General features: G+C 34.8%; 1 protein-coding gene and 1 non-coding gene across 2 annotated transcripts; both read left to right on the top strand.

Annotated features, from left to right (window-relative positions):
* The first annotated feature begins 3,084 nt into the window (after nucleotides 1-3,084).
* Nucleotides 3,085-3,156, top strand: TRNAC-GCA (transfer RNA cysteine (anticodon GCA)). The gene has a single exon. It is a non-coding gene; the product is annotated as a tRNA-Cys (tRNA).
* Nucleotides 3,157-10,463: 7,307 nt separating this feature from the next.
* On the top strand, nucleotides 10,464-15,945 carry LOC132191792 (probable ADP-ribosylation factor GTPase-activating protein AGD6). Its single transcript, XM_059606891.1, has 5 exons — nucleotides 10,464-10,575; nucleotides 10,746-11,563; nucleotides 11,644-11,733; nucleotides 14,681-15,179; nucleotides 15,489-15,945. The coding sequence occupies exons 2-4, from the start codon at nucleotides 10,778-10,780 to the stop codon at nucleotides 15,176-15,178; spliced, it is 1,374 nt and encodes a 457-aa protein (XP_059462874.1). The 5' UTR covers nucleotides 10,464-10,575; nucleotides 10,746-10,777; the 3' UTR covers nucleotide 15,179; nucleotides 15,489-15,945.
* The last annotated feature ends 6,736 nt before the right edge of the window (nucleotides 15,946-22,681 follow it).

Genomic DNA, 22,681 nt, shown 5'->3' on the forward strand with positions numbered 1-22,681 from the left:
CAAAGCGTTTTTTTTTTTTTCAAAGACATTGCTGATTAAATCGAGATTGCGACACCAAAGAATTAGGGACCTCAATCCATAAATATGTTATATATATATATATATATTTTTAGAAGAACATAACATTTCATTCAATAATATCATGAACATAAAACTCTTACATCACAGAGTAAAGCTCTGAAGCAACCATAGCATAAAGTTACAAGATTACGAGGTTTAGTACAAGATTCGAGACCAATCCGCTAACTCATGACTAAAAGCAGATTTAATACTAGATTTGTGACAGACAGGCTCAACCAAATGCATGGATAGCAATTATTCCTCAACCCTGAGAGCGGAAAGACTCTCATGCTGAAACTCTTCTTCCTCAACCCGAAGGTCAGGATAATGATCACATCCATAATCCAAAGGCCTGGACAAAAACTAATTAACCCGAAGGCGACATATATCTAGTGAGAGAGGAAAGAGCTTTATTACAAGCCGAACAAAACAGGAAAAAAACACACGTCAAAACACAAATACATCTTAAAGAATCAACAAAATAGGGAAATAAAACAAGAAAAAAAAAACAGCACACTCAGATCACGCACACGCTGGGAACCGAAAACCAGAGGGGCGTTGGAAGCTCATCTCGGCGGGGACGCATCGAAAGGCCCAGCAGTGGACAGTGGGAGGTGAACAGGCGTGGAGAAGACGGGCAAAACAAGACCTGAAAACAATCACAAACAAGATAAATTTTTTTTTTTTTTTTTTTTTTTTTTTTTTTAAAAAAAAACCAACAACAACAACAACAAGGAACCACCAAAATAAGGAAAATGAGCACAAAGCAGGAAGACTACGCCGGAAGGGAGCCGGACCCGTGTAGGTCGAAAATCGCCGCTTAAGGGGCGTGGGAGCTTGACACGAAGGGGACGCATGAAAGAAAACCCTAATAATGGGCTGCGAAGCGGCGACACAGGTCGATGGCAACCACAGACAAAATCTGGGGGGGTTGGAAAGAAAGCTCCCCACAAGCCGAACCCACAAAAAGCCAAAACAAGGCCAAGGAGCCTGCTACAGAAAATGAAGGTTGGAGAAGATAAGCAGTAGGGAAGGGGTAAAAATGGAGAAAACTGTGGGGGGAAAGGAGTGGTAAGGAAGGGGAAAAGAGGAGGCACCGGGGTTAGGGCATAGGTAAATAACTAGCACCGAAACGAGGAGGACGACTATGTGGCTAAGGGCTTCGCTTTTCTCTCTAGCAGCTAGTAAATAAGTTATATTTATTTCATGGGTCAAGCTTTAATTTGGGTTATAAATTGGGTACATACACATTTTCACATTTTCTTTAAGTGTTTACTTAAAAAAAAAAAACAAACTTCACTTAAAACCCTTGAACTACCATACATTTTGTGAAGATCCCCCAAATTTAAATAATTTTCAATTTACCCTATGAACTTTCAATTTGATGCAATGTATCCCCTCCAACGTTAGATTTTAAACATTAAAAGTAGTAAAATAATCTTTATACACTTGAGTTTTTTATAAAATTCTAAATTTACTCTTAATTTTAAATTAAAAATTAAAAAAGAAAATCGAAAGGTAATTTAATCTTTTTATTCATTTTCGTTATGGGTTAACGCCTGAATCTGACGGATGATAATCAATTGAATTAAATTGAAAGTTCAGTGGGTTAAATTAAAAGTTTTTGAAAGTTGGGAAGTCTTTTCAAAACACATGGTAGTTCAGGGGTTTAAAATAATGTTTCCCCCTCCTTTTTTTATATGGCACTAAAAATGTATTGTTCAATGAAAATATATGTAACATTATTTACTGGTAATATATAAAGGTATTTTTACACATCATTTTTTTAACCATCTTTTAACTATCTATTTTTCTAAATCCAATGAATCCACCTTTAGATTTGTGGATCTCACACAAATTCAATCATGATTTCATCCATTCACTATAGAGAGATGATTGAGATAATGATTTTTATCATTTCTCTACTATATATTAGGGAAAACTTTAGAAAACTCTCATAAATTTCTACTCATTTTGACATTACCCCTTGAAGTTTAAAAATTCTCAATTAAAGGTATCGAACTTTTCTTTAAATTGTCCAATTCTTTTAAGATTTTCCGTTAATTTTTGTCAAAATGCTCAAAATGGAACTGGATCCAATCCTCCCGAGTTCATTTGAACTTGAGAGTATCAAGTTAGTTATAAAAATTATTTTTATATTTTAGTTGTTTATTAGTATATTTGTCCTGACGAAAAAAGAAAAGAAAAAGCACAAACAATCGCATGACCAAAATCCTTGATGCTAACTCTGGCTTCATTTAATAAACCGAATTGCTTGGACAGCAGGCAGCAACAATATTAGGTAAAGGCTTCAATCATATATTGTTCCCTGGTTTTGGTTGAAGTTTGATTTATTTATTTATTTATCAAATCGCTTTAAATTATATCATTTTATTTTTTAAGGTTAGAACCGTTATTAAATAGATCATTTAGTTCACCTTATGTCAAATTTTTAACAGTGTTACCACGTTTTATTCAATTGAAAGGCAACATTATTCTATTTAGTAATTTTAAAATAATAATAATAATAATAATAATAATAATAATAATGATAATAAAGGAAAATATAAAATGAAAATTATAAATGTTCAAAAAAAAAAAATTGAAAATGTCTCTGTCTATATTGGTAAAATATTACTTTTCATGTCCTTGACAAAACTTCAAAAGCTTGAACTTTTTACTGTGATTATTATTAAATTTGGATATAATGTTAAAAAGTATATACTTAAAAAAATTTGATATATATATATCATTTCGTTGAGGAAATTCTATGGCAACATTTTATAGCAATTTATTTACATATATAGATAATATTAAATATTAGATTGTCGTGCTCAAGAAGGAAAGTCTATGGCTATCGGTATGGGATTTAGTATAATTTTTTTTTTTTTTTTTGTAAGATGGATTTAGTATAATTAGTTTATGAGAAATGATTCAATTCATTCTCTTATCCTTTTACTTTTATAGAATTAAGCTATACTGAAACGTCGTAATAATAAAAGATTCGTAAATGATGTCAACAAGGGGTCTATAGCTCAGTGGTAGAGCATTTGACTGCAGATCAAGAGGTCACCGGTTCGAACCCGGTTGGGCCCTTTTTTGCAGTTTTTTTTTTTGGCCTTTTTCTTTTTCTTCGGTCAGCGCCCATTTGAGCAATCTTATGGGCCTATTTGTTGCAATATTACGAATAGATGAAGAATAATCTTATCATTTTATAACCTGCAGAACTAACAATTTTTCGAGAAAAGCTTGCAATATAATTGAATGTCGGAAGGATATATTTCTGGAATTCAAAAATTTAATGGTAATTTTTTTTATTAAAAAAAAAATGAACAAAAGATATGTAAGAGAATAACACCAAACACATCTCTTTCTTTTATATATAAGCTTGTGCTTTTAGGGTTGTTGGAAGAAAGAGATAAAAAAAAACATATTTACCACTTAAGTTTTCATATAATTTGGATTTAGCCATTGAGTTTTCAATTTCATGAGTAAAGTTTTTTGGTTGTGCCCAAATTTTAAATTGGTCTCTTTATCACTTTCTTGTCAAAGTAAACATTTTTCATTTGCCACGTGTCTCATTTGACACACCATGGTCCATGTCAGCACCCAATATTAATGCCAGTGTCCATGTCAACGTTAAAGTTAACAATTTTCACTCTAATGCTACAAATCCAAAAGATAAGGATAATGAAGAAGATGGTTTTTGGGTTTTGAAATTGGGTTTTTTTTTTTTTTAAAATGGATGGCTTCGCGCTTCATGATATAGAGTGCATCTTCTATATGGTTGTAGTGTTTTTGCCCACCAATAAATAAGTGACAAATCAGATTATCACAAATTACAAAATGAGCTTGGCTGCACCATATAATATCCCAAACATCAAAAGAAAACAACAAAAGCTTACAAAATGGTATGAACCCAAATGTATTCCCAAACTTCACGCCACCACTGCCAAGCCACACCGACCACGCCGCCCAGCCGGCTCTGCCAAGCCCACGCCGCCTAGGTATGCTACCCATCCCACCGCCTAGATTCGATCCCCACGCCTAGCCCAACGCTATCCATCACATTTTTGCACCACAAATTGATGTAAAAGCAACAAAATAAAACAAAATAAAATATGAGAAATCTATGTTGATTTGCTAACTATGATCACTGTACAAATCAATCCACTGCAATTATATAAATTACCAAAGGCAAATCAAAAACAACAGGGGCAGCGGTGGTGTACAATCAGAGCAACCATGGCCACGGTGGGATTTGAATCTGGGTGGTGGCCCCTGGGGATCGTAGACTGGGCGGTGGGCTGGGAAGCGTGGGTGGCAGCCTGCTGGGCAGTGGGTTGGGCAGATGAAATATATATAATATAAATAAACTTGATATATATTGACGTGTCTAATTTTACCACGTCAATAAATATTTAAATATTAAGTTATTTAAATAAAATTTTTAAAAATTAAATTGAATTAAAATTTCTTGATGTGTCAATATTTGACACGTCAGGAAATCCTAACGTGTTGAATGTAATACGTCAATAAATATTGACGTGACACATTCAACACGTTAAAAAAAATTTGTTGACGTGCCACTTTTGGCACGTCAATAATTACTGACGTGGCAAAATTTAGTTACTGTTTGCCATGTCAGAAACCATCCGATTTTTTGTAGTGTTTGTAATTATTGCAGATCTTGGTCATGGACATCGATAGAGAAAACTACGAGCTTGGCCTGCCGACCATCCAAAAAGCCAATGTTGCCCATAAGATCGACTTTAGATAAGGCCTTGCTTTCCCACTTCTTGACCAATTAAGCTACCAAACATTTTTAGGGGGTGATCGGCCACCATCCAGGGGTGGTCCGACACCCCTGTTTTGCTTTTTATTTTTATTTTTAATTTTATTTTTAATTTTTTTTATAAATTTTAGTATTTTTTTTTATTTTTTATTTTAATAAGGGTAATTTTGTCATTTTGTTAGAATTTGTGGTACATTGTCATTATTTTAGTAGTTTGAGAGGTAAATTGTCGCAATTGATAGTTTGAGGGGTAGATTGTTATTGATGTGGTAGTTTGAGGGGGTTAAGAGGACTTTACCCAAAATAAAAATACTATTTTTTTTTTTTTCAAAATTTTAAAGGTATTTTTGTCTTATTGAAAATTATATAAGGGTAATTTCGTCATTTTGGTAGCACTGTGGGTTACATTGCCATTGTTTTTGTAGTTTGTGGGGTAAATTGTCGTAATTGATAATTTATGGGGAAATTGTCATTGGGGTGGTAGTTTGAGGGGGTTAAGTGGACTTTACCCTTTTTGTTTTGAATAAAATGTTTCTTCTTTCTAGATCTGCCCTCATGAGTGAGGAAAAATAATTAGGTGTTGGGGATTATTTCTCATGGCCTGAATAATTAGGTGTGAAGAGTTATCTCTCACGGCCGGTTTAAATAAATTCTATTAGAAAATTTGGCTACTCATGTCTTAGATATAGTTTGCTCGGAACAGATTTGCTCTTTTACTGTATTTGTACATGAGTTAGCGGAATATTAAAGTCATAGAAAGCACATGATTATAAGAATTTTGTTTGTATCTATGATTTTGTAATCTCATGGCATGTAGCTATGATTTTTACAGAGCTTTATAATTTGTGCTGTAAGAGCTTTTTGCTCTACTCTGTAAGAGCTTTATGCTCATGATCTTTAATAAATGAAATCTTCAGATTTCCATTCAAAAAAAAAAGAAAGAATACTCTCTATTTGGAATGGAAATGATCCGTTTCCATTTGCTTTCATGTATTGTACGTTGCTTTAATGACGGATCTTAATTTATAACCATATCAATTTCATTATAATGTACTTTAATATAATTGCAAGAATATTTACATTATGATACATTGTACATCACAGATATCATAAATGATTTACATGTTGGTACATTTACACAAATGACTGGGTCAGGTTTCCTCTCTAGTGAGTTCCCTTAGTCCCATCCCTCTTCCCTCCCCCCCTTCTTTTGCTTTCTATGCACCATTTTTTTTTTGTTTCTTTTTTGGGCCCATCACCGGCCTCAACAGCAGCCACACCACCTTGTTGACTCACTGCCTCATTCGGTCGTTGCATTTTTTCTTTCTTTGGTCGCCTTGGGGGTTTTTAGATTTGGTCGGACCAATATGCTCTAAGCTAGATCTGCTCCTTTTGGGATTGCTAGGCCAACGCACACGCCCTCCCCCGCCTTCTCCAACCTCTCCGCCACTTGTCGCCACCCTTATCGTCACAACACTGCCACCACGCTCTAGTGCGTGGCCTACATGAGCTGATGTGCGTGCTCTACACGCACCGGGTTTTGCCTTGCCTCCACCGATACTGCTGTCTGCTAGTTTTTGTATTGTTTCTTTTTTTTATTATTTTTTTTTATTTTTTCAGTTTCTTTGTAACTGTTTTAAATATTTGTCCAGGCCCTTAGTTGTGGATGTGAGCAGTATCTTAGCTTTTGGGTTTAAGAGGATGAGTTTTAGTATGGGGGGTTTCTGCTCCCAAGGTTGAGGAATATGAGCTACCTATGTATTGGATTGAGTCTGTCTGAAGCAGATCTGTTGTTAGAACTGAAGATTAGTCATAGGTTAGTGGATGTTGTTGTCATAGATGGGTCTTCAATATAATATTGTTATGTATGTATCTATGATGTTGTAATTCCGTAGTTTCGACTATAATTTTTTCAGAGCTTTTATGCTCTGTAATGTAGAAGTTTTCTGCTCGTGATCCTTCATCAATTAATAAGACTGTAATGTTTCTTCCTTCAAAATAAATAAATAAATGATTGGGTTCAACCTACACAGACAGAATGTCTCTCTCCATATATATGTATATACACATTTATGTAAAATAAAAATAGATAAGTCTTAAATTTAATTCCATGCTAAGTTGTGTGTCATATTTATATACAAAACTTACACATTTATAAAAGGCGACTTAATTTAAGTTTGTTACGCAAGTTCGAGTTATAGGTTGGTTGTAGTCAAAGAGAAATGTTACATATCAATCTTTTGTTTATCTCATCTTCATCTTTTTTATAAATTCACGATTCAATATGTGGGATCCACGTGTGGTACTATAAATTTAATGGTGAACTTTTTATTCTCTTGCACATAAATGAACAAGAGATGAGTAAAATATGAAAACCAAACATTTATCATGATATAGTCAAAACTATTTCTTGAACTAATGGTGGGTTTTGCCGCCAGATATTCAAAATCCTTTAAATTCTCAAGACTGGAGAGTAAGATACTTCGATTTGGAGACAGTGGAAAGTGAGGAGGAAGATGAGGATGTTGTTTGGCTCCCTGGTGCTATCACTGCTATGTATGGTATTAAGGATGGAATGGGCCCTTAGGAAGCCCACAAGATCAATTCCTATTGGACCATAACAGTGACCCAAGGAAATAAGAGACCGTTGGAATTGGCCTAGGAGACCCACAAAATCAATTCCCATTGGTCTACAACTATGACCCAAGGGAATGAAGGACTATTGGAATTGAGTCCCACAAGATCAATCTCCATTGAGCTATAACTATAACCCAAAGGAATGATGGACTACTGAAATGGCCCCTCATAGTCCTATAGGAAAAGACACTTTCTCAGCGGGTTAAACAATACACTTTTCACAAATTTGTCTAAAATCACACTTTTAACTTGCGAAATCATAAGTTCAAACAAACTCTAAATCAAGGTTCAATACAGATCACACCTTCATGATGAGGCATGACAATTCCTCTTCCCCCCCCTCCTCTTATGTTATCAGGTGTATTTTATTAAAAATTTAAAATAAGTGGGGGATTGTTGGAGTATTTTAATAAATTTATTTGTTATATAATTTATTATTAAGAAAAGTTTCTATCCCATTAAATCAAATGGTTGATACAAATTATTTATACCCTTAACTATTTTATTTTGTGATTTATCTGTCCATTATGTAGTGGTTTATTTCTTCATTATGTTAATATTTAACTCTAATTGTAACTTACAAGTATCAATATCTGTATAATCTGTGATTCTTGAAGTAGAGTGTATGTGTAGAGTAGAGATAAATAATGTCCAAATATTATGTGATAGATTGTAAGTTATATGGAGATATTATTTTATATATGTTATTTCTCGCCTAGTGAACCTTCTGTATTGATCAAAATGTATTTTTGAAATATTCTCCCGTGATGGTGCAAAACACCTAAAAGAAAACGTGGTATCGGTGTCTCAACCAAATTATATTATCTTGTGATTTATCATTTGTTATAAGCTCATTGCAATATTATGGATAATTGGATGATCTTGTTATTTTATAAACTGCATAACTAACAAACGATAATTTTGCTTTGATTTGGTCGGACATGGTTGAGTCATTATATCATTGGCTAACTTATAAGCTACTTCATTACCCCCCCTCATGACATGAGACACCTTCTAGTTTTGCAAGCTATATATTCAACATAATTATTATGCCATCAATTAATTGACCATATATGCACAAATTCTTCTCCTCCTTCCTTAAAGCCTGCACAAATTGTACAACACCTACTTCTAATTCCACCTTTTGATAACCAAGTTCCTTACTAAAGATAGCAGCCCTCAATGCTGCCATGATTTCAATAACAATCGGATAAGTGATGTGTTGTCTCAGAGCACTCAACAACGCCAACACCTCTTCCTCAAAGTCTCTCATAATCACATTAATACCTGTCTTTTTATTGTCTTTATCCACAACTGCATCCCAATTCACCTTCAAAACAACCCAAGGAATGAACTGCCCATTTAGGAGTCAATTCGATTCCACATGTTTTTTGGTTTGGCCACCTCTTATTAGCAGTTTTGAATTCTTACCAATGCCTGACTTTCTATTGTCTCTATCCACAATTGCATCCCAATTCACATTCAAAAAAATTCAAAGAATGAACAGCCCATTTAGGAGTCAATTCGATTCCACATGTTTTTTTTGTTCGGCCACCTCTCATTAGCAGTTTTGAATTTTTGCTAATGCCTATCTTTCTATTATCTCTGTCTGTAACTGCATCCCAATTCACCTTAAAAAAAACCCAAAGAATGAACTGCCCATTTATGAGTCAATTCGATTCCACACGTTTTTTTGTTCGGCCACCCCTCATTAGCAGTTTTGAATTCTTGCAAGGATCTCAATGATTTTCTCACAATTTGGGTGGGATGAGTAAACACTCCAAATATCACGGAGTTCCTTTTAAGCCATAGGTTTTGAGCCACAATCGTCATAAGATCAATATCCTCGTCGTCTAGTTTATTTTGTAAGCCCTCTACCGCATGAAAAAAAATAAAAAATAAATAAAAATTCCATGGTGTCAAGGCAATTCTTTTGTAATTTCCTACCATACATATTCCATGCATCTCTCGTAAGTGCCGATTTTTGGTTTGAAGGTGATTGATGTGATATAAAGTAGATAAATTGAATTTTTTATATAAAGAAGTTAAAAAAAATTATTTAATAATAAAAAATGATTAATATAATATAAAAAATAAAAATACTTAAAATTTGATTTTTTCTTTTTAAATTGAAATTTGTATAGTCTTTTACCAAACAAGGCTATTGGGTCTTCCACAATCTTCCTTTTCGTCGGGTCAACTTTTGTGAGCAACCCACTCCACTAAAAAAAACTTTCACTACATTAAGAACTTGCATTTGCCACAACCGTCTACAAACAGAAATTTGTCTCCTTGTAGAAGAACAATCCCTTTTTTTTTTTTTTGTTGTGAGTTCTTTCGTTTTTAGTGTTGTTTCAGTATCAAACAATTGTATGAATTTGAAGAGATAAATATAATGATATTTTAAAAAGTATAAGTAATTATGGATAAACTAAACACAAAAATTTTATATTTTTCAAAAATCATATTAGTTTTTAAATATAATCTCATTGAGTAATATTATGTACCATCTTTTTATTTTTTTAAAATTTTCGTAAAGTTGATGTAGCTTTCAAAATATTATTGAATCAAAATTCAAATATAATTCATCTAAAATTTAATGGTAATTTTAAAAATCACATCAAATTTAAAATTTTTTTAAAAAAGATAAAAAAATAATACCTAATAGTACTCAATATCATTTTCTAATTCTAAACTGAAATTTAATCGGTTCTAATTCTCAAATATCATCATATTTCTAAAAATATAAAGACAAAAATGCTAGAGTTTCGAATCAAACGGCAAGTAAGTTCTCAAAAAAAAGTGTCGTTGTGATCCAGACCTGTCAATTAGAGTTGGAGCTGGCACAAAACGCACGTGTCCCACTTACCGAAAAAAATAAAAAACAAAAAAAAAGAAAAAAAGAAAAAAAAAAGAAAAGAAAAACAGAATTAGGGAAATCGTAATAAGCTTCCCAAAAAAGGGAGATTTGACTGATTGAGTAATTGTGCAGCAGCACCAGCCCCTAAAACGCTTTCACGAAATTGACGGTGTCGGTGATCCCCAGTTTCTCTCCCACAAGGCAATAGAAACAAAGAGAACCGGTATGCCCAAACCTCTCTCTCTATATGTAAACACAGCTTTATAGCCCAAAGCTATCTAATTTTTATTTTATTTTTTATTTTTTTTTCGAAATTCTCCTCTCATTTCAACCCATTTTTCTGATTTCTTGTATTTTGTTCGTCTTCTAAATTTTCCGATCCTTTTTGTTAAGAATCCGGTTTTGAAGGGTCGGATCGGACAGGAATGGCGGCATCGAGGCGGCTCCGGGACCTGCAATCGCAAGCGGGGAACAAGATCTGCGTGGACTGTGCCCAAAAGAACCCGCAGTGGGCGTCGGTGTCCTACGGCGTCTTCATGTGCTTAGAGTGCTCCGGCAAGCACCGCGGCCTCGGTGTTCACATCTCCTTTGTCCGATCCGTGACCATGGACTCCTGGTCCGAGATCCAGATCAAAAAGATGGAGGCCGGCGGGAACGAGCGGCTCAACGCGTTCCTCGCCCAGTACGGCGTCCCCAAGGAGACCGATATCGTCACCAAGTACAACACCAAAGCTGCCAGCATCTACAGAGACCGAATCCAAGCCCTAGCCGAGGGACGACCCTGGCGGGACCCTCAGGTCGTTAAGGAGAGCCTCGGGGTCGGGAAGTCCAAGCCCCCGCTGGCGCAGGGCAGGAACGGTAGTTACGGGAACACCGGAGGCTGGGATAGTTGGGACACCGAAGACGGGTCCAGATCCTCTTCCGCCAACGATTTGAGGCGGAACCAGTCGACGGGCGACGTTAGAGGTGCCCCGGGCGTGGGAGGCGCGCCGGTGAGGTCGAAGTCGACGGAGGACATTTACACGCGGTCGCAGTTGGAGGCCTCTGCCGCGAACAAGGAGAGCTTCTTCGCGAGGAAGATGGTCGAGAACGATTCCCGCCCCGAGGGACTTCCGCCCTCGCAAGGGGGCAAGTACGTCGGCTTTGGATCCTCTGCCGCGCCTCCGCCGAGGAACGATTCGCAAGGCGATATGTTTTCCGTTGTTTCTCAGGTCACAATTTGATGGTTTTCTATTATATTTCTGTGTGAAAGTATTTTTAGTGTATAACTAATTTGATCTGATTCGTGTAGGGGATCGGTAAGCTATCTTTGGTTGCTGCGACTGCGGCTCAGTCGGCCGCGAATGTTGTCCAAGCTGGCACAAAAGACCTTACTTCTAAGGTATTTGGAATTAATTAAATCCGTTTGGAAAGATATTCATTTAGCAAAAAGTTGATTACTTTGTTTGTGTTAGGCCATGCCCTTTGGTCTTTGATGTCAAATTTTGATCTTGTCTATAACAAGTCGGTGTCGTTGGAGTAAATTATAGCTTAATTCTAAAAGAAATACGATTGGCACAAAGGGTTATGCCCACACTTTTCTTAATGATCTAAAATGCCCATCTATGTGGAGCTGCAGCATTTGTGGAGAGTTTAAAATTTATAGTTTATAACTCTTGCTTTGCCGGTGATGTGTCCCTACTTACTGCATCTTGAGCAAACTAATAATTGCAGCAATGTCTTCTCTAATCACATACATGTTTCAAATAGGCCCCTTTGAACGTGTGTTGTCCAATGTAATGGAGGTTGATGGAAGTTCCCAATTTGCATTTCATTTAGCAGTTTTGATTTTGATTATTGGGAAGGATCTTGTTAATTCGGAGTTCATGGTAAATTATGGAATGGTAAATTATGGTCAAACGGAGAGAGAGCGAATAGAAGGCTAGATGGAGAAGGAGGGATCCAATCGAGGTGATCCTGAGAACTGAGTTTGATTATTGTTGATGACCTAAAATAATTGAAATTTTTTACAGACATCATGCCTCGCGCTGCACATTGGTAATGAATCATAATTGTAAACTGTGAGACTGCTATATAACTCACAGTTGAAACTTCTTGCGTGCAGAAGTTTTCTCTTACAGTAACAAGCTTGTAAGTAGGGAAATCTGTGTTAAGAATCATTAGTTCCACACTATAAACAATAGCATGTCTATACCAGTTGAAGATTATAAACTTCCAATAAGACTTGTTTGAATTTCAGTTTTCCTCATATCGACATACCATGTGTACGTTTATTTTCACATACAATGATGTGATATTGTTTCTTCATAAAACATTTCTTACAGATGGACAGACTTATTTGACTTGTTTAATGTAAAAGCTAGCACACTTTGTTTTGGGTTTCTGAGTTGAAAGAGGTAGTCATATAGTTTTTGGCAAACAAGTGGTTGTAGTGGTGTTAGAATAACACCAAATTTCCCAGGACTTGAGATTGCCTGATCAACCCTTATTTGGCCAGTCATTCATTAGATTAATGAGAGAAGGTCCGAGGGAGGGGATTAGGAACTGTGAGCAGAACAGTAAGAATTGTTAATGTGTTGAGGAGAAGTGGGTGACTATGATTGCCTGATCAATCCTTATTTGGCCAGTCATTCATCAGATTAATGAGAGAAGGTCTGTGGGAGGGGATTAGGAACTGTGAGTAGAACAGTAAGAATTGTTGATGGGTTGAGGAGAAGTGGGTGACTATGAGAATAATGAAGCTGATTTGGATGACGTTGTTTGAGAGATGAAGGTACCTGGAGCTAGTGGTTACTAACATCAGTGATTGAACAGCTCTAAAGTTGTTGCTCTGCAACAAACAATGGTGGCTGTGACAGCGACATATGCGGTTAGGGGACTACCTAAAGGTTACCAAGAGCATAATTGTTTTGGGTTTCTGAATTGAAAGAGGTAGTCATATAGTTTTTGGCCCAGAGAAGACCTGGCAAATTTGTGGCAAACAAGTGGTTGTAGTGGTGTTAGACTAACACTAAATTTCCCAGGACTTGAGATTGCCTGATCAACCCTTATTTGGCCAGTCATTCATCAGATTAATGAGAGAAGGTCTGGGGGAGGGGATTAGGAACTGTGAGCAGAACAGTAAGAATTGTTAATGTGTTAGAGGAGAAGTGGGAAACTATGATTGCCTGATCAATCCTTATTTGGCCAGTCATTCATCAGATTAATGAGAGAAGGTCTGAGGGAGGGGATTAGGAACTGTGAGTAGAACAGTAAGAATTGTTGGTGGGTTTAGGAGAAGTGGGTGACTATGAGAATTATGAATCTGATTTGGATGACGTTGTTTGAGAGATGCAGGTACCTGGAGCTAGTGGTTACTAACATCAGTGATTGAACAGCTCTAAAGTTGTTGCTCTGCAACAAAGAATGGTGGCTGTGACAGCGACAGATGCAGTTAGGGGACTACCTAAAGGTTACCAAGAGGGAATGGGAAATGATGCTGGGTTGACAATGGTATTATTTTATTTCTGTCTCAGGTTAACTGTTGGTGACAGTGGTAGCTCTCTGTTTACTGGAAATTATGGTATTATTCTTGTGGTGTTGCGTGTTATGTAGTTTGCGGGGATAGTGCGAGGTTAGGATGTGATTTGGTGACATATGGGGTGATTGTTAGTCTAGAGGGTCGATAGACTTGGGAATTAGCCATTGTGATTGAGATCAGTTTCTGGTGCGAGCCTGTAAGGTATTTTGGGGGTTAACAAGTTACAAGCTGTTGATAGACAAGCTCTATGAGAAGCATATTTTGGTGTCTGCTATGTTGGATCCATTTCTTTTAAACATATTTATATTTAATATATTTTTAACTTGCACATTTATCTAATAAGGCCATTATATGGATCTCAGAAACAACAAGGTAAAAAGGAAATCATGTCAGCATATAAGTTATTGGCTTTTTCTTACAATGATTCGTGAAGGTCATCTGGACTATGCAAAAAAAATTGGAATTTCCCTTTTATTTATTTGTATATCTTAGCTTTTTTTATTGCATTCAAGTTTAAGTTTTTTCAGGTTTGGGTCTTAGTACGGTGTAAAATCACTTCTTTGCTTAAAATTAGCGGATTCTGTTTGCATAGCATTTATTCTTTTGTTATAGTTATCCCTATATTCCCCGCCCTCCAGTAGAGATCTTAAGGATAGCTAATATATGAAATCAAACAAACAAGGTGCATGAATAAACAACATTTACTCTTGTATACTTTTTGTGTACTTGGGGGCGCCTTACGCTTTTAATGATATTTTGATTATTTATATATAAAAAAAAAAGGTGCATGAATAAACATTTGTCACAGGTGAAGGAAGGTGGTTATGATCACAAGGTAAATGAGACTGTGAATGTTGTCACTGCAAAGACATCAGAGATTGGGCAGAAGACATGGGGGATCATGAAGGGTGTCATGGCAATGGCTTCACAGAAAGTTGAAGAGTACACTAAAGAAGGTGTGAATAGCTGGCAACGGAATGATAGTGAGAGAAATGGATTTTATCAGGAGTTTAAACAGGAGAACCAAGGATGGAATTCTTCTTCTGGAGGAGCCCAGTCGTCGTCGACTGGGTATAATTCTTACAGTTCGGGTTCTTGGGATGATTGGGACAGCAAAGACAATAGGAAGGAAGAATCGACAAAGGGAGCTGCATCCCATGCATCCCATAACAGTGACAGTTGGGCTGGCTGGGATGATGCCAAAGATGATGGATATGAGAACTTCTACCAGAGTGCCTCAGATAAAAATGCTGTTGGTCACAATGGGAAATCAGATTCAACATGGACTGGTGGAGGCTTTCTCTAAGGTTAGTAGATGATGAAAAACTCCTCTCTCTCTCTCTCTCTCTCTCTCTCTCCTTACCTTCATTTTACATTTAAAAAGCTTTCAATGACTTGTTCGAAAGGGGTTGTCTTTTAAAGTAGTTTTTTTATTTACAACTATCAACATGGAAGGCAAATAAGATAGTTTTGTGTGATTGTGAGAAGCATGTGTTTGTGGCTATAAAATTCAAAGTTGGTTTTGATTTTTGACTGGCTATTTATTATACAGTTTCATTTTTCGTATCATCTTTTGTGTGCTTCATTTGAAATTGTACAAACTCTTGTGTTGCCAGGTGAATGATTTCACGATTTTACTGAAATCCTGGTTTACACATAAATCGGTGGACAAAAATTATAGTAGCATTAAAACTGGTGGCTGGCTTTGGCGATTTGAGAAATGATGAATACGAAAATTAGAATGCAGCTGACAAGAAAGTTGTTGGTTGCTATTGGATCAGATCCCATGTGGATGGTTGTTGCTTTTTCAAGGTTAGCATATTTTCAGCAAGCCACTTCCTTAGTTTATATTTTAAATGTTTTAAAAGTTCTAATGTAATTTCTGGGAACGTCTTTGTGTGTTTGAGAATAGTTTATATCTGTACAACTGTTATCAGGAAGGGCAATTGCCCAATCAGAAAGAGGACTTCTGTGGGTGTGTGAGGACTGTTATTTGTGACTTAAAAATTCAAAATTGCTTTTGATTTGTAATGACAAATTGTTCTCTCAATATTTTTTGATTTGTGTCCTCCATATTGAATTCTCTGCAATAAGAAGTCATTTTGCATTGTAATTTTTTTTTTTTATATTAAAATCATTATTATCTACTGTGGCCACTCTGAATGTTTCAGATCATCTGCAAAATACTGGTCTACCTTTATCTTGTTCCCTAATTGATGGAAGTTAAAGATCATCAGAAAGAACTAAACAAAAAAGCCCCGGAGAAACCTGGATAGGATATTAATATCTTTGTGCCCCCTTCATGCTTTTCCTCCTTTACCAGCCAGAAAAGAAAACGGTTCAGTGCAGGCTAAAGATGCTCCAGCCCTAGAGGTTTTCACCACAGAAATTAGGTCAAAGTGAAACCCAAGTGAAGCCACTTGGGGAGCTAGCCTAGGGATATGGTCCTCCAGCTCCCCGTAATGTGGGATAGTGTGTAAAGTCGCATCTTATATTTGGCTTGCAACGTGTAAAAACGTGGCTTTACACAGAGAATCGGTCATGCTGTATAAGGGAAATACTAGGTGTTCTTCTAGTGTTCTCTTGGTGTCTTCCTAATTGTGATGTGGCTTTTAAAATCACTAATAGATTAGAAGTCAATAATAATAATTTTAAATTCAACGATAGTTTTAAAAGTCACATTATAATTGGGAGGACACTAAGAGAACACTAAAATAATACCTAACATTTTTTAGCCGTATAAACTTGGATTTTTGCACTAGAGATTTGTTTGATGTCATTTTTTTGCACATCTATTGTCCATCTTGTAATAAGAGATGTACAAATATGAGACCTATCTATGTGATGGACATGGACAAGAGATTTGCAAGAGAATCAAAGCAAACATTTCTCTTTGCATAATTTCAAAATTTTGACTGATAATGTGTTGGCCTATAGTTTCTAATCATGAAATCAATTTTGAAAGTATTTTGATATCAAATAGTTACCTCGGTTTTAATAACTATCGAAAGTGGTAGATACAGTTTTCTCATTTTCTGTTTTATTCCTTCTGTCTCCATATTTTGGCAAGAAACTAAACACCCGCTATTTACGTTAAAGCCTTTCAACATCAGTCATGTGTCTTCAATGTCATGTTAGCGTTACTTAAAAATGAAATAAATAAATAATAATAATACTAATAATATTAATTAATTAATTAATTATTATTAATTATTATTATTTTTAAATGATAGAGATCAACTTATGCCACCCATCGAGATCCTCCCCCGAGTGGGTCTCTGGGTGGGATCTCACCCTTGGTCCCCGCAACCCACCGCGGGGTAGATCTTTCTCTCGACGTGGGTTCTCCACCCATTGGAGGTGGGATCTTCCCTGCCAGGGTGGTGGGGATGATTAGCCCAAGTTTAGTAATTAAATAAAGAAGAATTTTAGTAACTAAATTTTCTCCAATTAGAATAGTCACTATGGTCATGTCTTCCTGTCTTTTTTAATTAGGAAAAAAGTAGGATACCCATTATGTGACATCCATTTTAGTTGAAGTTTAGATCTATCTATTGGTTGGGAGTAGTGACTAGTTTTTTTGAATTCAACCGAATCATCTAAGTAGTTATACGTTTCTACCTTTATATTTAGGGAAATGTTAGGTGTTCTTCTAGTGTTCCTTTTATGTCCCCCCATCTATGATGTGACTTTTAAAATCACAAATAAATTAAAAGTCAATAATGATAATCTCAAATTCAATGATAATTTTAAAAGTCACATCACAGTTGGGAGGACATTAAGAGAACACTAGAAGAACTCCTAACATTTCCCATATATTTAAGTCAATGATCAACTAATTGTGTAAAATGGGATCTTCTCAATTTTAAGTGAAATAGAGAAAAGTTATTCTATGCTTAAGATTTTATTTTCTGGATCTAATGGTGTACATGATGCCATATGATGAATATGTTGTCATGTTATTTAAAAATTTTAAATGAAGTATACCATTATGTACATTGTTATAAGATGAAACAAAATAGAATCTTATGAATGAAATGATCATTCTCCATTTCACTTGAAATTAAGAGAATCTTGTTCGTGTTTCTAGTGAAAAATGAAAATTATGTTGTACGCAAAACTGAGCAACATAAGTGTTTTAGTACGAGTCATTGATTTGAAGTTTATAAATGTTTCCTAGCATTCTCTTTCATATCTTTGTACAAGAGATGTGCAAATTCATAATTAAATATGTGGGATCCACATGTGGGTTATACAAATTCACATGTGAGTTCTACATATTCAATAATAAATTTAAAAGAAAGATAGACAACAAACGTATATGAGAATGACATCAACCAAATCTCTTTGAAATTTTGCATGTATAAGGGTATAAAAAAAGATGAGAAATGTTAGGGGTATCAACTCTTTTATTAAAAAATAAATACCAAAATAATGTGGAGCTTATTCATGAGAGATGATCAAAATAATTAACTAAGAGAAATGCTATGGGTACCAATGAATAAAGTCCACGTCATTTTGATACTCATAGCATTTCTCAAAGAAGAGAAAGCTACACAAACTTGCAACTTTACAATTACTTGAAATAATTACTTCCTTTTGTGACACTAAAAATTATCATTAAATTTTGGATTCAATGGTGAATTTTACTACCACGTAAGAAAGTAAACATTTGGAAGCGTGCAGTGTTAGAATATTTTTCATATATATGTGCTTACAATCAAATTGTTGCTATCACATATCAAATCTTTGTGATTGATTATCAAATCGTTATAATTGATAATCAAATCGTTGTGATTTGATACTTTATTTGTATTATATTCACCTATCATATTTCCCTATAAGTAGGGATGATTTGTATTGTAAAATCAATCAATTGAATAAGAGTAAAATGTAGCATTAAGACTGTAGATCATAGACCGAACCATGTAAAATCTGTATATGTCACTTTTATAGATTAGGTTGAAGGAAATTCATCCAACCCAGTTTGAAAAAAAATTCTGTCCAATCTTTTGTGTCTCTTTTATTATTCCGCTATTATCTCCATTTTCTTATTTTATTATGAATTTCTTCATAAAGTTTGGAATTTGTATAGCATTTCTCAAGAAAGATCAAGAAAAATGTCTGAGATATTATAGCTTTTATTACAATTTTTTAATTGATAAAATAATTAAAAGTATACTATTAACATGCACCTACTAATCAATTAAATTAGCGAGCATGACTTTTTTGCTTAATTTCAACAATTATATACAGCTATATCAATTTGTTAAAAAAAAAAAAAAATGTAAATATTATAGTATCGGGCAGCATTCAAAGAGTTTGTAAAAGTAGTTCGCAAAATATTAATAAAACAAAATAATTTATAATAAAAGCTATGTCATATCCAATTATTGAAAGAATAAAGTTGAAAGGTTGTCAAAGAATAAAGTTGAAGCTAATCGAGATTCATTGTACCCTAAAATCTTCTGGCTAGGATACTGTCTACTTAGGGAGGAGATGCGACAGCATATGATAAGAGTATGAAGATGAATATGGAAAATAATTCCAAAAAGTAATGAAAACCTATTACACTTTACGTCAGAAAAATTTTCTCAGCATTTTTTCAGCATACTCCATTAACATGACATGCTTAATTTACTCTTAGATCTAAAGGTGCACATTCGGACAGATATTAACTGTTCGTATCTGTTATTTACTATCCGCACATGTGAATGTAGATAACACGTGGATTTGGATGCGAATGCGGTTCGTAAAAACCATTATCTGCATATGTCGATGGATTTAGTAGTTTTAGAAAATGAAGATGTGTTTAATACCAAAATGAAGTTGTTTTGCATTATGTATAGGTTATGTTTACATTGTTTTCAAAAGTAATGTAAAGTCAATATATTTCAAAACATTAGTCTTAAAGAAAAATTAAAACAAGCTGAAAATACTAAAAATCGGGCCAAATTATTTTCAAAATTGAATAAAAATAAGCTCTAATAGAGACACAAATAAGGCCAAAAAGACTAAAATAGGCACAAAAAACTCATTACCTAAGATGCAAATAACAGAGAATAACCACATTTAGAGCATGGTTGAGATTGTTTTTGAGAAATAGAGCTTTCAAGTCAAAAAAATATTTTTTAGCAAAAACTTCATTTTTAAGCTTTTGTCAAAAGTGCATTTTGGTCATTTTTTGACACTTAAAAGTGCTTTTAATTTTTTTACCAAATGTATATTTTTTAAGTGTTAAACGCATTTTAAACGCACACCTAAACAGACCCTTAATAACCGTGCGAATGCAGTTAGTAAAAACATGATGTAGATGCAAATACGAATATCCAAAAGGGATATTTCAAATAATTGCATCTGCATGTACACACCTACTTAAATCAATATTAATTAAAATAAATAAAAAATTCAAAGGAGCACTATGAGCATGTTACGTAACTTAAGTTTGCAAAATATATATATATATACACCGAAAGAATGCAAAAACGATCTGTACTTGCCACTTGGCGTCTAACACGATAAGGTGACATGAGAAAATGGCGTGGCCCGCACCACTGAGGAAGCAAGGTGGATTGGGTAAAAAATTCCTAAGATTTAATTCACCATTCATTTATCGGTGGACAAGACACGAGGAACTCTTTAAAACAACAAAAAAAAAAAACAAAAAACATCTTTGTGAAAAGCACAAGGCTCCAAAGACCACAATATGTACTATGTCAATTGTGATGCAGCCGAACTTTACCCTAAAGATGAAAATGACATGACTATATGATGCAGCGTGGCTTAGTGAGTTGCAGCGAAGAATATCAATAAGCAACAGATATGTATTTCTAGAACTTGAGACTATCAAGTAATCAAAGAAATTTTCTTAACAAAAGTTAGGCACTCTTTAGGTTTTGAAAGAAAAGAGAGGAATACACTCAACTCTGAGTATTTACATTAATCAAAATTAATAATAAACAACAACTGATGAATTATAAGCTATAAGTATGTATTTATACCCTCAAGACTCATAAACCTAATAAAATATAACATAAATACCCCTAAAACCCTAAACTTAATAAAATAACGAAATATTAATTTTCAAAACCTTAATCCTATTAAAACAAGGAAATAAAGATGGCTTAACTTAATTAATACGCATAAAATAACATAATGGTTCCGTGTGCGCTCGATCGCAGCACGCAGACGATCGATCGTAGATTGAGTGCACAATTACAGTCACAACGTGCGCTCAATCGCAGTATCAGACACCTGACTGTTATCCAATCTACATCACTATATATTAAAAAAAAAAAAATTACAAATTGACCAATACATAAAAAGCATTTTGACTGATTTATTATTCTTGACGTGGACCTGCAGAAGAAATAATAATATCACCATTTTTTGATTTGCATGGTGAGGTTCGAAACTTGTGTAATAGATGTGGATGAACCTGACGTGACCTAAAAAGAAAAAGCATATACTGGCTACAAAAGTAAAGTTTAAGAATAATTGTTAGTGATTAAGTAAAAAGTGGCCACCACTCAGATAAGAAAGCCAATTAATTATTGTGTAATAGCTATATGAAAAAGAAAGTATGTAACAAACGAGATTCTTATTGGTACAAATGGTGCTTCGAACTTAAAATAAGCATGAAGAAAGGAAAGATTGCTCAAGAGTTTTGGTCTCTCTACCCGGACCCGATGAAGAAAATGAAATTATTTCTTATGGACTCATTGAAAATGATTATGATCTAATTCATGACTTGATAGAAATAAAAGGCACCTTGATGGAATCTTCACAGACAAAAAAAGACTGCAATCAGTTTAATAATGATCGAGCGACATTACTTTCTTCGACAGAAGCAGAACAATTTTGTATATAACAATCAAGACATTATACAAAATTTAGTCTCTTTCGTTTGTTACAAGTATGACGGTGATCATAATCGTGCATACTTTCATTGAGTGACCAATTTGTTTTTGGTGACATCGAATCCCATAAAGGGCCTTGTCAATGAGCTTTTAGCTGATAGTGGCAGACAGAAATTGTTCTTTTCCCAGGTCTAAATATTCAGTCAAGCAAATTAAAAAAAAATAAAATAAAAAATTGTTTGAAATTCCCTATATATATATTTGAAATTACATTTAGTGTCACTTTTTTGTGATGTTGGATCATTCAATGGTTTTCAATTTGATTAACATATACTCAAAGAACTCATTTCATCCTAGTGGTCGCGTGTTCGAATCCGCTTGCGGTAGTAGATGTGTGAACTAGATGCTACTATGAAGGGGCTCTACTGGCTCACACTTTGATGGGGTTGTGGTGACAGGCTCGCCTTCCTAGGCAGTAGTTATGGCTCAAACCGAACATTCCACAGCGGATGGAAACCCCGATGGTCACGCCCAAGGAGGGAAACTACACTGGTCTCCCCTTCCCATCCCCATCCTTTTAATTAGAAAAAAAAAAAAAAAAAACATATACTCAAGTCACTAATGGGATGTGTTTGTCATATATTTATCATGATTTTATTTGCTATCCAATCTAAAACACATTTGTTTAGTATATTTTTAACTTACACAAAAGCATAGTTTTGACACTTTCTAGATGAGCCTAATGATTTATGAAAGTCATATAATCAAATAATAGGTTTGGCAAATAAAAAAAAAAGGGTAAATGTTGTAGCATGCATAAAGTAAAGTTTAAGAGTGCAGTTAGAGATACTACAAACTGATGTGACAGTTTATATGGCAGTGTCCGCATTAACAACTAAAACATTATTTGTCACGTAGCACCAACCACGTTAAAAAGTGAACCATCACGT

This window comes from Corylus avellana, chromosome ca9 (genome assembly GCF_901000735.1).
Source record: "Corylus avellana chromosome ca9, CavTom2PMs-1.0".
In the NCBI taxonomy this organism is placed as follows: Eukaryota; Viridiplantae; Streptophyta; class Magnoliopsida; order Fagales; family Betulaceae; genus Corylus; species Corylus avellana.

Coding starts and splice junctions, on each gene's coding strand:
- LOC132191792 (XM_059606891.1), top strand. CDS start 10,778: ATGGCGGCATCGAGGCGGCTCCGGGACCTGCAATCGCAAGCGGGGAAC. Junction 11,564..11,643: donor TGTTTTCCGTTGTTTCTCAG/GTCACAATTTGA, acceptor TGATTCGTGTAG/GGGATCGGTAAGCTATCTTT. Junction 11,734..14,680: donor CAAAAGACCTTACTTCTAAG/GTATTTGGAATT, acceptor CATTTGTCACAG/GTGAAGGAAGGTGGTTATGA.